The 13,981-nt window shown below is 39.0% G+C and overlaps 1 protein-coding gene across 10 annotated transcripts in view; it reads right to left on the minus strand.

The window, feature by feature from the left end:
* The window catches only part of RALGPS2 (Ral GEF with PH domain and SH3 binding motif 2), a 109,339-nt gene that overhangs the window by 51,814 nt on the left and 43,544 nt on the right, over positions 1–13,981 (minus strand). For all 10 annotated transcript variants that reach the window (XM_040072309.2, XM_040072306.2, XM_040072310.2 and 7 more), the window contains exons 6-8: positions 11,523–11,612; positions 8,280–8,372; positions 4,180–4,306 (exon numbers count right to left, since the gene is read on the minus strand). In XM_040072309.2, coding sequence (XP_039928243.1) covers positions 4,180–4,306; positions 8,280–8,372; positions 11,523–11,612 — 310 coding nt within the window. The remainder of the gene's footprint in view (positions 1–4,179; positions 4,307–8,279; positions 8,373–11,522; positions 11,613–13,981) is intronic.

Here is a 13,981-nt window from a genome sequence, read left to right on the forward strand (position 1 = left end):
TGCACTTAGCCACATAGGTTGCCTGATTTAATTATAGATTATGTAAAAATGAGTACATTGTTCTGAACTGCAACCAGTGTGTTTGTTTAGCAACTCATATGTGCCCTCAGGATTTTAAGGAACTTTGTCCCTATTTAAAATAAGAAACCATAATAGCTAAAAGAATAATCTAGTATTATTGTTATGTTAAATTAGTCATTATCAATTACTATGCAAAGCCTCGTTTGTAATTCAGAGGAGGAAAAGCAGCATTTTGCTTTCAGAACACTCTGGAGTAGAGATAAAGCTTCATTGATAATGTATGGCTGCAAGGCTTGTAGTTAAATCTTTTGGTCAGAGATCAAAGCCAACCAGTTCCACCAATATTTAATTGGGGTTGGCAGCGGTGGAGAATCAGTCCCAGCATATTCCATTCCCAAATTCCAAGAATTTTAACTGACACAAATGTTTATGGTTACAATTCTGAAATTGTTCTTCATGTAAGGAATATTTGTTTGTTACAAATATCATACAGACCTCATTGATTGAGTGTCCTGCGAAACACGTTTTAAGTGCAAATGCTTAAAATTTAGACTCTCTATAGTCTGTTCTTTTTTCTCTATAGTAGCTGGATAGAAGAGCAGTTCAGGTAAACTTAAAAAAAGGAAAATGCTCTCCAAAACATTCCTTTAATGATCACTTCTGACAGCTTTTAGTTCATTCAACCAGCAGATTTCCTCTCCTTGGCAGAGAGCGTATTTTACCCCAAGAATCTCTTGCCTGCTACAAAAACAGTGTTTATTCAGTGCACTCAGTGAAAGGTGTACTTTGCAGAAACCCCAAAGTAAAATTAGCTTGCACTCAGCCTTTTAATTAAATCTTATATACTGGACATGTAAAAAGTGAGCCTTCCCCAGTTTAAAGCTGCAGGATGATGTTAACTAAACATTATTACAAAATCCACCCAGAAACCTGGGACTGTATAAATGCTGTGCTCCGAAAGGAAAGAGTTAATTAAGGTGTCAGTTTAAGATTATGAGGAAGGAAAAGCATAGCATGTCTTTTTTTCAGGCTGGTTCATACTCTACAATAATTCACTTTCAAATGCTTGTAACTCTATCAGTTTGTAGCTTTTGGGCTGAATTTTCTAAGCAGGGTGAATGACTTTAAAAGTCCAATGTTTTCTCTCACACTTTTTCTTTTGAAAGATTTTCAAAAGAGGCTGTAGTACCCTTCAGGCTTCTTGCCCTGGGCATTCAGAAGCAGTCTGTCTGGGAAGGATAAAGCCTTCACCATTCCTCTACCCTGAGTCCAAATTTAACCAGACAAACCTCAAGAAAATTCAACTTGTACAAAACCTGAAACATGGTCTTCACATCTATTTCCAAAATCTATTGCAAACACTATCACTGAAGCAGCTGAATATTCCTCAGATGAATACTTAATAAAATGTTTTCAGCTTTTCTCTTTCTGGATATCACTCCTCAAAGAAAGGTATAAGAAAAATATCTCACAAGGTAGTACTGCTTAGTTAAATAAAAATCTTACTTCTCAAGATACGGCTCAGTTGTTTCATTGTGCAATCTCAAACAGATCAGAACTCTGGAATAAGACCCCCTTGGAGAAAAGGGTGAAATATAACATCACACATACACAGCTCCCATTTGTTCTGGCTGCTTTGGTTGCCTGGGTGATGCAACACTGATGACATATCCCACACTGTGTAACGAGGGCTTGGTGCCAAACATCTTTATTGGTGGTGCACAGCTTTTCCTACTCACATTTAATAAGGTGAGTCCACACTGATGATGTGCTGCTCTCACCTGCATTTCTAGAATTCTGGAATCACATCCCAATCATTGCTACAAGGACCTGAGAAACATTTCTATTCCTCCCCCCCGTTAAATGTGGAAGCACATCATTATCTTGTCCACAGAGGGTGAGCTGTGGAAATAAGACAACAATCTGTACTTCTGTGGCTTCACTCCTATTGCAAAAGCTACACCCAGAAAGCATTTAGGCTTTCTCTTCTAATGCCAAGATGGCCATGGAAAAAATCTATACCCATATCTGGTATTTGGCTGGATAAGGGTGAAACATTCATCCCTGAAATTGCAGCTGAAATTCTTTTATATGCTCACTTTCCCCATGACCTTCCAAACAGAGGTCTCCATGACCAGTGCCAGTGTTTCTCTAGAGGGGATTTGCAATCACAAATTTAATTGTGTGGCAAGTCTGATGCTCTACACTCCTCTAATAAAGTGCATTCTGGGGAGCGTGGCAGCTGCTGGCTCTCCCCAGTGGGATTGAAGAAGCCCCCACTGCTCCTTTTCCCATGAGAGGGAATGTTCCTCCTGAGGAATCCCCTTCCCTGCACGTGCCACCATCACCATTTCCAGCTGCAGACTTCGAGGTAGGCTTTCCTACGTGTTTTAAATCAGGAGGAGCACTGCTCCCTTACAGAATCTTAGAGCAGAAGTATTCCTTTTAGGAATTGTAACCTGTAACTGATAAGCTTAAAAGAGTAAGCAATTTAAACAAGCAATTTAAGTTACTTCTTTTCCAAATGACTCTTATATTGGTAAAAATGCCTTGGGGAGGAAAATGAAGAATTAACAAATCTACTCAGGTCTTTGCAGAGATTAAAGCTTTGTTCAAATGAGAAAACTTGGATTCAACTATCAATCCTCCAAAGTGGATCCAGATTTATCATGACTGTGTGTTCAAGGCAATTTCTTTTCTTTCTGCCACTTTAAAATCGCACAAAATTAATTTGAGAGGGAGTGCACCAGTGGGAATTCGCTATTCCTTTGGAGAATTAAAAAGGCTTGAGGACATTCCTTATGTCACTAATAAGAACCGGTATCATATGAGACCAGGTCACAACACATGCTTTAACTACAGCAGGTGACAGTAAAGAGTATTTCTTTCTAAAGAGAAACAAATTATATATTTCACTTCAAACTATCAAGTCAAGCCCAAAGGTTATTCTAATGTAAAAATTAGACAAGAAGCTGCTACTTATTGGGGAAAACGTCTGTAACTATATAAAATTTAAAAACTGTTTCCCAATATTTGGTTTGGGATTTTTACTATCAGCAAGGAAACAGCTTGATGCTGGCTTTATGTTTCAAAAATCATGGCATACAGGTAAAAAGCATCAGCACAAAAAGCATTTCAGAACTATGTATCAAGTTTATATTGTCCACGTACACAAGATGAGAAAGCTCCATGTTTCACCACATTACATAATGCTTCGTTTCCTTTTTGTACCTTTCTATTCAGGCTCTGAATGACAAACACTACAGGGCATTAAAATCTAGTCCCCCCACAGTGAAGTATTTTTTCTATTTCTGTAGCAAGCATGCAAAATTCAACCAATTAATCCTGCAAAGTTAATAGCCCAGCAGAATAACGGAAGTATCAAAATTCAGGAACAGAGATTGCAGTTTAATAGGCCTTAACGACCATGAGAGCTCATCTTGAATTCAGGTGTAAGGGCAACTTATTATCTGCAAAAAAATGAAGAATTGGATACACAGCTCCTTAATTTTATGTGATTACCAACATCTCATGAAACAAAAGCCACATTAAAAACAGCACACTCACCATTTTAATGTCTGTTTAGTTTAAGTAACACTAAATTAGCTTGACAACAAAACCAACACATATTAAATGCATTTATCTAGTTTTTAGGCACATAGGACTATAATTTACTAATAATTAGTCCATAAGGCTGAATCAGTTATAACAACCTAGTTTCTCTTGTCATATTGGTGCATATTAAATGCATCAATATCTCTGTATTTTACCATGTTCCAAACTCCAAGATCTATATTTATTTCTCGCAGAGGCTTGTGATTTATAGCTTCTCATAAATTAAAAGCTATCATTACTAGAACAGGCCAGTATTTAGGAGGGCTAGCAAGCATAACATTCGAAATACTTCTCCAGAAGTCATTGTAGCTGTACAACACGTGGCAAAATAGTTTCCTAGAAAACTGATACTGGATGTAAAACCTGTAAGTGTTTGTGAGCTTTAAGAGGTATTTTCTTTCTGAGGTCCTGTTCTGCCACATACAGAGTGTCCAGAATCACCTTGGGTAGTAGATTGTCCACTGAAGTACTCCAAGTTTCCTGAGTGTTTTAAAAGATGGCGTTTAGCTCGTGTAATTCCTGCAGAAACAGGCTACAGCTTACCTAAATAGGGAATACAAGGAGTCATCTTCAGGCTGCTGATATAGTCTCTAAGCCTTTTGTAGTTATCTTCTTTACTCATAACATATTCCAGCTTGTCAAAGGTGGCTTTATCCTTCCGACTCAGTAACTAGGCAAAAGAAACAGAAGGCAAAAGCAGAGGAGTTTAAGTTTGGTCATTATGATTTTCTCTTTTACCCTTAAAAGCACAAATTTCCACTGCCCCATTGTTGTTGCTGTTATTGGTGTGCTGGGTTTTTTTTGTTCCCCCTTTTTTTTTTAACTCAACTGCTTCAAAGTTACATAATTTGTTCCTTAAAGAGGAGCACTTGGAAAGTTTACAAAGAAAAGCATCAATTCAGGGTGTTAAACTTAAAAATACTTCTAAAAATTAAGCAGTTAAAAACGCTGGTGTCCTGGAGGATCCTTCTGAAACAATGCAAGTTATCAAAAAACAAATCTAGCTTACACACAACACAACTCCATGTGCTGTCCACACCAGCAGTATTCATGCCAGTAACATTTTCACTCTGATTATTGTAAGCGTGTTGGCTTGGGATGGGATGGAGTCAATTCTCTTCACAGTGGCTAGTATGGGCTATATATGGGATTTGAGTAAGGATTTTATATGGCTTTTTACAGAAAGCTCATGGACTTGTATTCGTCTGCCAACTGGCATTTTACTGGCACTTAATATTACAGAAATGTCCACTTTGAACAGAAAACTTAAAAGTCATGGTTCTCCGTCATTATGCATTCCTCCTGCCTCCAATCCCTTCCTTTGACAGGATTAACAGCAATTAGGCTGTCTTTGTAAGATGGAGAAAGTAAGTTAAGGTATTTTCCAAACATCTTGCTGAACTGCTGCCGCAAAACTGCCTCAAAGCCTTCAGTTCAACTCAGAGTCAGAATTTAACAAAGGGTGGAAGATGTTCCCACCAAACATTTTGGCAGGAGATTCAGCGTTCCAAGTCCCAGTCACAATTTTTCCTGTACAATGCAATTACAAAGGACAGATCACTGACTTTCCATGCATATTCCCTTTTCACTTCAGTTCAAGACCAAGCCAGGTGAGCCTGACAGAAGTGAAGTGTCCCCTCTGGAAATTCACTGTTGAAATAATTTATTTTTACTTCCATTTCCTATATCCAGCTCTTCATGAGGGCAGACAAACTAAACACTGACTTTCAGGAGAAAGCCACTAGTTGAAAGTAATTGTCTCCCAAGACATACCCATCACTCACATTCCAGCAATTAATTTGCATCTTTAATTTAGGTTTGGTTCCAATACTCAAATGAACAGCATCTCCATTCATTAGAACTGCAGACTCTTCCAGGAGAAGGAAGCAGCGGACTGACATGACTCCTTTCCAACCACCTGAACATGACATTATCTTTTGAAGTTCATCTTCTCAAAGCTGGTTCCAGTTTTATCAGCCTGGACTAGCTTGCTTCTATCTAATAATATCCTAAAACATTCTGCTGCCATTTCGTGTCTAAAAGGTTTTTGTAGTTTTGCAGACTGAAAGGTAAGACAAGACTAACAGATTTAATAATAGCCTGATTTCGAACTTGATTGAAATGAACAGTCTCTTCCCCAAAACATGCTGCTTTGCACAGTCTTATTCAAGTCTAAGGTATCTTTTCAGGCTTTTGGATCATCTCGTAACAAGCTGATCCTGCATGACTTCCCCTTCCCAATTCATGCCATGCCTCCAGCTCCTGCCTTCAGGAAGAAAAGTCCAGAGAAACCAAGCACATTAAAAGCGTTTCTGTGAGGGCCAATAAGGACCCATTTCTTAGTCCTTCAGTTTTGGAACTGTGTCTTTTCAAAATAATGTTTCCTCTTCTGTCTCTTGGATGAAAAGAACAGTAAAGTGCTGTACATATGCAGAGACAATAAAAGCTAAGGCTGACAGTTTATAGCAGCAGGGAAGGATTTGGAGCCTTCTAAATTACTCTTGGCTTTCTAGCTGCAGTGTGCCAGCACTGCATATAACCTTTCTGAAATGCCAGCAAGAAGAGATGAGGTCTCAGGACACTGGCTCACCCCACTTCACATATTTAATGATTATTTGTTTTATTGCCCAAACCCTCACTGGTCATCTAGAATTCCTTTACATTAAATGGAGAAAAGCTGAACATTCTATCCTGTGAACTTTCTTGGAAAGGCTCACAATTCTTCTCACGTTTTGAATGGGGCAAATCACACATTAAAAGCAGCACTTATTATTCTCCAGAGTTCAGAGTGTGTGCCGGCAATGAGCGAGACAAATTTCAGACAAATTCAGACATACCGTCAGATGACATGAATTCCATCTTTTTTAGGAACATTAGATTACCAAGCAAGTATTTAATGGCACCTTTCAGCTCTAGATTCCAACCATTAAAGGTGACTTTTTTTTTTTAGGGAACGAATATACTTGCAGCTATTTTCCTAACTTCATAAATCGAATTGATTGAGGGTTGCTACAATCCATCTCAGAAATGGAGAAGAAATTCTTCCTTGTTGATGGTTTTGGACGGTTCCTGTGTAACTCACCCAAATGCCTTTGTGACTCAAATAAAGGCTTGGTGTGCCTTTTCTTGCTTTTAATATCCAGAAAAGTCTTAGAATTATCTTCAGGAATTTATAAGCTGAACTTCCAAGAGTAGGACAACTAAATCAGTTTGCAGTGCACATTGCTGGGAGCTACCCTGCAACTTGAATTTGCAAAGGCTTATGTAAGATGATGAAAAGCACAGACTCGCTTGGAATTGTAAGAGGAATCAAACACCTGCAGAAATGTGGGAGAAATTACCTGGAATTTCAGAGGTTGGAAGAAGGATGAACTTTAAAGACTGATACATTTGTCAAGAGCACACAAATAAACCTCGTAAGTGCATAACCAAGCATCAAAAGGAACTGGGGACACCCAGTTCTGAATGGCATCATTATGGTAGTAATTAATGTGGTTATTATTAATATATGGTAATAGTTACATTTAATCTGAGCTGCGTACAAAAAGAGATTTAAAAATCAATTCAGGCTCACAGTTACACAGAACTGTTGAGGCATCAATTCATCAACATAAAATCTGAAAACCAGAAGTTCTCCTCGAGATCATTTTGAAGTGTTAATTTCACTAAGATTTCCTCAGAGAGAATTTTGGTATTTGGAAGCAATGTTTAACTTAATTGTGCATTTGCAAAATGTGACCAGAATTCTAGATAAGTATCCTGGCAGAAGTGAATTATATGCAATTTGGGAAAATTTATCAACTAAATGACATTTTGTTGTCAGACAAATAAACTTTTTGCAACATCCAAGGATGCACTGATGTGTGTTCAGTGAAAGTTTTCAACTTTTTTTAGTAATCTATTTATATATATCCCTTGCACAGGAACATCTCAGTCACCTGATTTTTTCTGCCACACTGAATGTCACATTCATCTGAAACAGTTGAAAACCTACACAATATGTGGCTGTATAAAGACCGTTTTCTAAGCTCTAAAGTATCAATGAGCTGAAGTAATTCCCAATATTCTTATTGAGGATACAATGATAAACAATATTAAAGACAGATGACAAATAATGATTCCAAAGAACACTGTCCTTTCACAACTAAAGGCACAACTACAAATATACTGCCTAATGGAGTTGTAACTATGAAATTATAATGAAAAGTGCTAGAGTTAGTTATCAGTCAGAGAAGCAACAAATCTCTTTATGGAAACTGAATCAAGAGTTTCTGAGCATCTGCTCTCCATAGCAAAAAAGAAGAAAAAAAAATCCAACAGTATAAACCCCTAAATGATTAAAGTATGACCCGCTTTGGCATTCAGAATTTTCCAGCAACTGAATACAAAATAGCTTCTGGCCACATGAGAACCCTCTGCATTTAGCAAAATCTGCAGGGAACTATTTTTCCGAGGAAAATATTTCTACAGCAGAATGGAAAAAAAAAAAAAAAATTAAGAGGAAACCATAGACTTCAGAGGAACTAGGAGCATTATGTAGGCAGCAGAACAACGTGAAAGCTCTCTGTAGTAACTGCTGCATCCTTGTAAACAAGCTCCTGAGAAGGAATGAGCCCCAATCCCCGGTGCTGCCGCTCGCTTACCGCCCACGTCTTGGTCAGCCTGAAGATCGGAGCACTCTGGAGGCCCGACACCACTGCCATGAGAGCATGGAGGTTATTCAGCTCATACAGTTTCTGAGGACAAAAAAGGAGAGAGAAGTGAAACAATGAACAACATTCCCAGCGCCGTCAATAGTGAACACAGAATAAATAACAACATCAGGATGCAGAAATCTCGCGGGGTCTAAAATGAAGTGTTACGGTGAACTGCTGTGCACGCAGACCACTTTTATGGCACCTCCTAATTTTTCATTACTACTTCTCTATGGTTTTGGATTAGACTAACTAGCTGTTTCATAGCCCATAGAGAACGCTTAAAAATATCTATATAGACACACATCTTGGGGAATATATTAGAAGTGCCAGAAATTTTCTGACATTCAAACCCAACAAATTCCTTTCATAGCATTCAATAGTATTTTAAAACAACACGCCAGAAAGGACAACCCAATAGTGAATGATGTAATCACGTCAGTAGCTAGAGTTTATGCAACTACCAAGGCTACATCAAAACACCCCAAAAATATCTTAGCAGGATGAAATCAAGGAGGTAAACTTCAAAAGCCACATATCTGGAGTACTCCTCTCACTGAAAGGCCATTTCTGGGGTGTGACAGTTAACTAGTGGAAAGCAACAACCCCATCAAAATTGAGCAGCAAAAACATTAGGGTAAAAGAATTCCCTTAAAAACTCTCCACAAAACACTGTGTTTAAGTGCATTTTCTCACACATTTGGAATTTCCCTCCCTTTTCTTTTTCCTTTCCCTCTGTCTCCAAAACTATCCACTGCCTTGGCCAAGTAACTACTGGTACTACTGTCATGAAAGCTTAAAAACAGTCTGGAGGAAAATGTTCTTCCTCCAGAAGAAGCTCTTCTGCAACCTCAACTGTTCTGATAGGTGAGTTCCCAGAGATTCAAACTGCATTAATTTTTGGCACAGTACACCCAATTTAAGGTTTTACCCCTAACAGAGAGGCTTTGCTAAGGAGAAATGATACTCAATCTCAGTATTGCAAATCTTGTTTAATCCATTTGGAATATTCACCCAGGTAGATTAGGACTCCAGCAAGAAAAAATAAGGAACCATTCCTATTCAAAAATGGTGGAAATCCTTTTTCCTACCAGAAACTCCGCTTACTTCTTCCTTAGGAAGTCTTTCATGAGGCAAAAGGACAAAAAATAGACCAAAGGAATACTGACTAAATGCGGAACATCAAAGGAGAGCCTCTATTCGGAAGGGTGAAAGCCAAAACCCAAGGATGGATTTCTGGCTAACAGTTTTGGAACAGGGCAAATGATTCTCTCTCCACTTAACACACCACCAGGAAACTTACAGCCTTTTATGGAACAAAGTCCTCCCAAGTATTAGTCAGAAACGCCACTTTTAATGGCACCCCAGTAGCATTTCCAACCCTCACGATTCCAGCATTGTCCTGCTGACAGTGCAAGTCTGCCCACACTTTCTGCTGAAGTGTTTCCCTCTCCTCAACCTCTTCTGGGAGGATTCTTTAGTAACCAGGTGCAAAGGGAAATCAGTATTCTGTGGGGTAAGATGAAAGGGGTTGGTTGTTTGTCCTTCACCACAGTCCTATCTTTCCAAGCAGTCCTGCTGAAATTTGTCCCCCCACTTACACGATAGCCCTTGTTCCTCACACGCACATCCCAAGCAAGGTAATAAAGTCCAGTCCCAAAGGACAGTGTAGCTGGTCAGAAATGAAAAGAAGGGCTTTCCCAGCTGCTGCCAGCAGTGAAACAGAAGTTATCACCAACCAGGAAAGTCTGGGAACTTCAGGGGAGTGCAGCTGCTAATTACTTCACACATTAAGCAGTATAGATAAGACATCATTTAAGGACTGCCAGCTATACAATAGGTGGGCAGCACGAGGGATTCACTGTGGGGTGGATTTACAGCTTCTCTAAAGAAAAGTCGATTAGTGTGACCTCTGGCACCGAGCTGCTCTGATAATAGCTTTGGATAACAGAAACTCCTTCCAACAGCCCTCACTGCAGTGACTTCATGTCAGCAGCCATATGTAAGCAAAGCCAAGGTAACAAGAACAGAAGTAAATGAACTGATATAAAAAACGCTCCCTACAGAGCTTCTTGCTTTTTGTAACTGTGATTTTTACAGCTGACAGGTAAGCAAAGCTCAATTATCTGATTGTTGGAGACATAATTGCCTCCAAGCCAGCAGCATTGCAGCAGACACTGCAGCCTGCAGTGTCTGGTGAGGTCAGGCACGTTCAGGGTGCTGCACTCAAAGCTGAGCCTACAAAACCCAGCCCTGGCCAGTCCCATCCCAGTGTGAACCAGAGCTGAGCCCCCCTGGCCTCCCACATCTGTTCTGCACTATGGCCACACAGAGCTGAGCGTCCCCCTCCTACAGAGAGACATGGATCATGAAGCCAATTTTTCAATGTTTGTGTTTCAAACAAAAGCACGAGAATTGACTTTTAAAAATACACGAGATGAAGATAGGGTAACTCACCAGATATCAAAAGGAGGTTTAAGAGAGATCATTAACCCTTTACGACCACACCATGATTACTGAGCAAAGCTTGTGGAATCCTACAAAATCAGCTCTTGCTTTGCCCAAAGTTGAGAGTCAAATCCCACAGGAGTAAAATATTGCTTCGTAAAAAAAAGGGCTTGTTAAGATGGGGAATGCACTTGAATACAAAATTAATTAATTAACAAATATTTTACATCTTTTTTTTTTGCAGGTAACCTGGGGTGGTCACAGCAGTCAGCTATAGTAAAAGGCAGCCACCATCAGACAGCAGAAACTTGAAAAACATCCCCTTCTTCTCACTACTGTGAAGAAGTTCCACTCTGTTTGAAGGGCTATAGGTCACTCCAGATTTGCTGACCCTTTTCTTATGAATGTCAGTCCAAAAGGCTTTAGGAAAGATTAAGAGCTCCAAAATGTCTTCTGAATCACAGTCTATTTTTCAAACCACATTTTTAAAGTTGATATTATTTGAGTAAGAGATAAAAGATCCTTTCCTTCCCATGGTAAAGGCAAACAAACTATTTCTGTTCTGACTAATGCTGCTTAAACTGACTTTATACCTTGTGACAACACAGAAACCAGTTACTGATGTCAACAGAAACAGCCCCAGCTAAGTCAGGTATCAGACAAATATTTCTGAACTCACCAAACTGGGTATAAAACCTTTGATCATGGTGAATCCCACACCCGCTACACAATACAAATTCTTACCTTTGCAGTTTTGATGTAGTGGCTCAAAACCTCAGCTCGTATTTTTAAAGTCTGTGCATGCAGAATCTCTCTAACAACCCAGAAGCTTACCTAAAATGTAGAAAAAAAAAAGCCCTTTAAAAATACAGTTTCAACACTATACTTTCAAAAGTTTTATTTATTTTTATGAAAGTATGATGTATGGAAACAGACTTGACTTCAGGCAAAGCTTGAGGGTGAGATCACACAAAGCAAATGGCAAAACACTCGAACTCTGAACAGCGCTCTCCCAGGAAAATAAAATCATGAAGAAATGTCAGGAAAAGCCTCCAAAATGAAGGCATATAAACACTAACATCGAATCATAGCCACTGGTTTGCTTTCCCACAACATCAAAGCTGCGTCACTCAACTCTTACATGAATTGAACAGCTTCAACTACAGTTCACTGACACCTCCAACACCTCGAAAAAAATTAACCCCAAACAAAATGAGAACATAAGGTAGGAAGCTGTGCCATAACCTAGCTTCTAGTTTATACTCTTATTTCTGGCTCTGCCAATTACCTGCTGATGTACAGCACAGTACCATACCCTAAGTTAAGCTCTCTAGGACTGACTTCACTGCTGCATAAGATCCCTGCTAAATTCAGTCTAAAGAATGGTTGCTGCATTTCATACTCACATGAATCTCATGAAGGCTGTACTTTAAAAGTGTTTGGTAATGTGTCTAAGCTCCACTGTTTTCTCTTCTCTGCTCCCTCCCACCCTCTGCCCTCACAAAGAATGATAAAAATTAAACACTTTTCTAACTGTAATAAAGCAGTAGCAAAGAATTAGCGATGGGTAACAAACACTGCAGCTTTTATTCATGTATTTGCTACGAGTTAGGAAAAAAAATTAATCATCATCAAGACACAGCATGAGTGGTATTTACAAAACTACTGAAAACAGTGTATGAAGAAATCTACTGTAAGTTTACTCTTATACATGAAAACCTTTCAACACATCATGTTGCTTTGATTTTTAAGTGATGCTAAATTACTTCTTGTAAACTAACATTGTGTATGTATTCAGGTTCCTGGCCAAAATCTCAATTAGAAAAAATGAAAGATCCTGTTCCACTTTGTACAGTATGATAGCTCCTAAGACAGAAGCGCACAAGGAGATCCACACCTCCAAAATGATTACATTTGCAGTGAAGCTACAGAGACCTGATGAAAACTGGGATGTTAAATCACAACAGCTCTTTGGAACTGAGAAATGGAAGAATGACAAGAAAACCCACAAAAAAATCCCCACAAACATCTTGCCTAAGAATCACTTTCCTTTGGTCTGTTTGTCTAAGATTGTATTAGCCAGGAAAGATTTAACCACAGAGCTCAGGTTTCTGTTTCCTTTCATTTTTCTTCATTTTCTTTCCTCTTTTTCTTTTTTGCAAAGTAAAATATCTGCTCACAAGCTGCGTTATCCTCACAAACAAAAAATTGGTTCCATGCGATTAAAAACATCTCAGCATGTTGCCGCGCTCAAAAATGGCAGATGTTTGGAAACCACTGTTTAAAGTTAAAAGGAGAAAATAGGGGAGATTGTCTCATTTTTGAATGTACATCAACAAACTGTAATAATCTGAAAATGACAGTGACAGTACCTGTATTTAAATGACAGAGATTGTCATTCCCTTTGTTTAGTTGTAGAATAATTTTCCTTTAAGGACAGGGCTCCAAGTGCTGAGACAATCTCAGGAGGAGCGAGAGAAAAAGAGAATTGAAACTCTTGCACCTTCTTCATCGTTTAGAAAACAAAAATACATAGATTGCTGCCAGGTCTTCTCCAGTATTTTCTTTAATTAAATGTTCTGAAGGTGTGCTTACTGAGTCCTGCCAGGAGAGGGATTTGCACTCAATGATCCTTATGGGCCCCTTTTAACTTGAGATAATCTATGATTCTATCAAATACAGAAGTACCGAATACATAAAATATTTGACAGTACTTTAAAATTTTGTCATACAAAGCTTGACCTCCGTTTGGTGCTCTGCCATAATTACACAGCTCAAAAAAAGAACTTTCCCCTGAGTGATTAATGAGTTTTTAAGGAGACACTTTCCCATTGAAGATCAAGGGAATTTAAATTTTTAACATGGATTTCTGTATCATAAAGAATCAGAGAAGGACAACACACACAGCACTACACTTAAGACCCCAAATGTCTTTGATTTCAAGTTCAGAGTGTGTTGATACAACAGGAGAATGCCTGTGATGGGCCAGACCGTGACACGCTTGTTGGGAACACAGAGCAACACCCCAGGACCGACAGAGGGAGTTGGGGGATTTTTGTCCTGACTTCTGTGGAAGTTCACTGGCATCAGAGAGACACAAACACTGACACACAAATGCGCTGGGTTGCCCAAGGAAGCCTGGTTTCTGTCCCAGTCCCAGCCACACCTCAGCTCAACACTTCCAAGCTCTTGCAGGAAAAGAA

The sequence above is a fragment of the Hirundo rustica genome, chromosome 9, assembly GCF_015227805.2.
Source record: "Hirundo rustica isolate bHirRus1 chromosome 9, bHirRus1.pri.v3, whole genome shotgun sequence".
Lineage (NCBI taxonomy): Eukaryota > Metazoa > Chordata > Aves > Passeriformes > Hirundinidae > Hirundo > Hirundo rustica.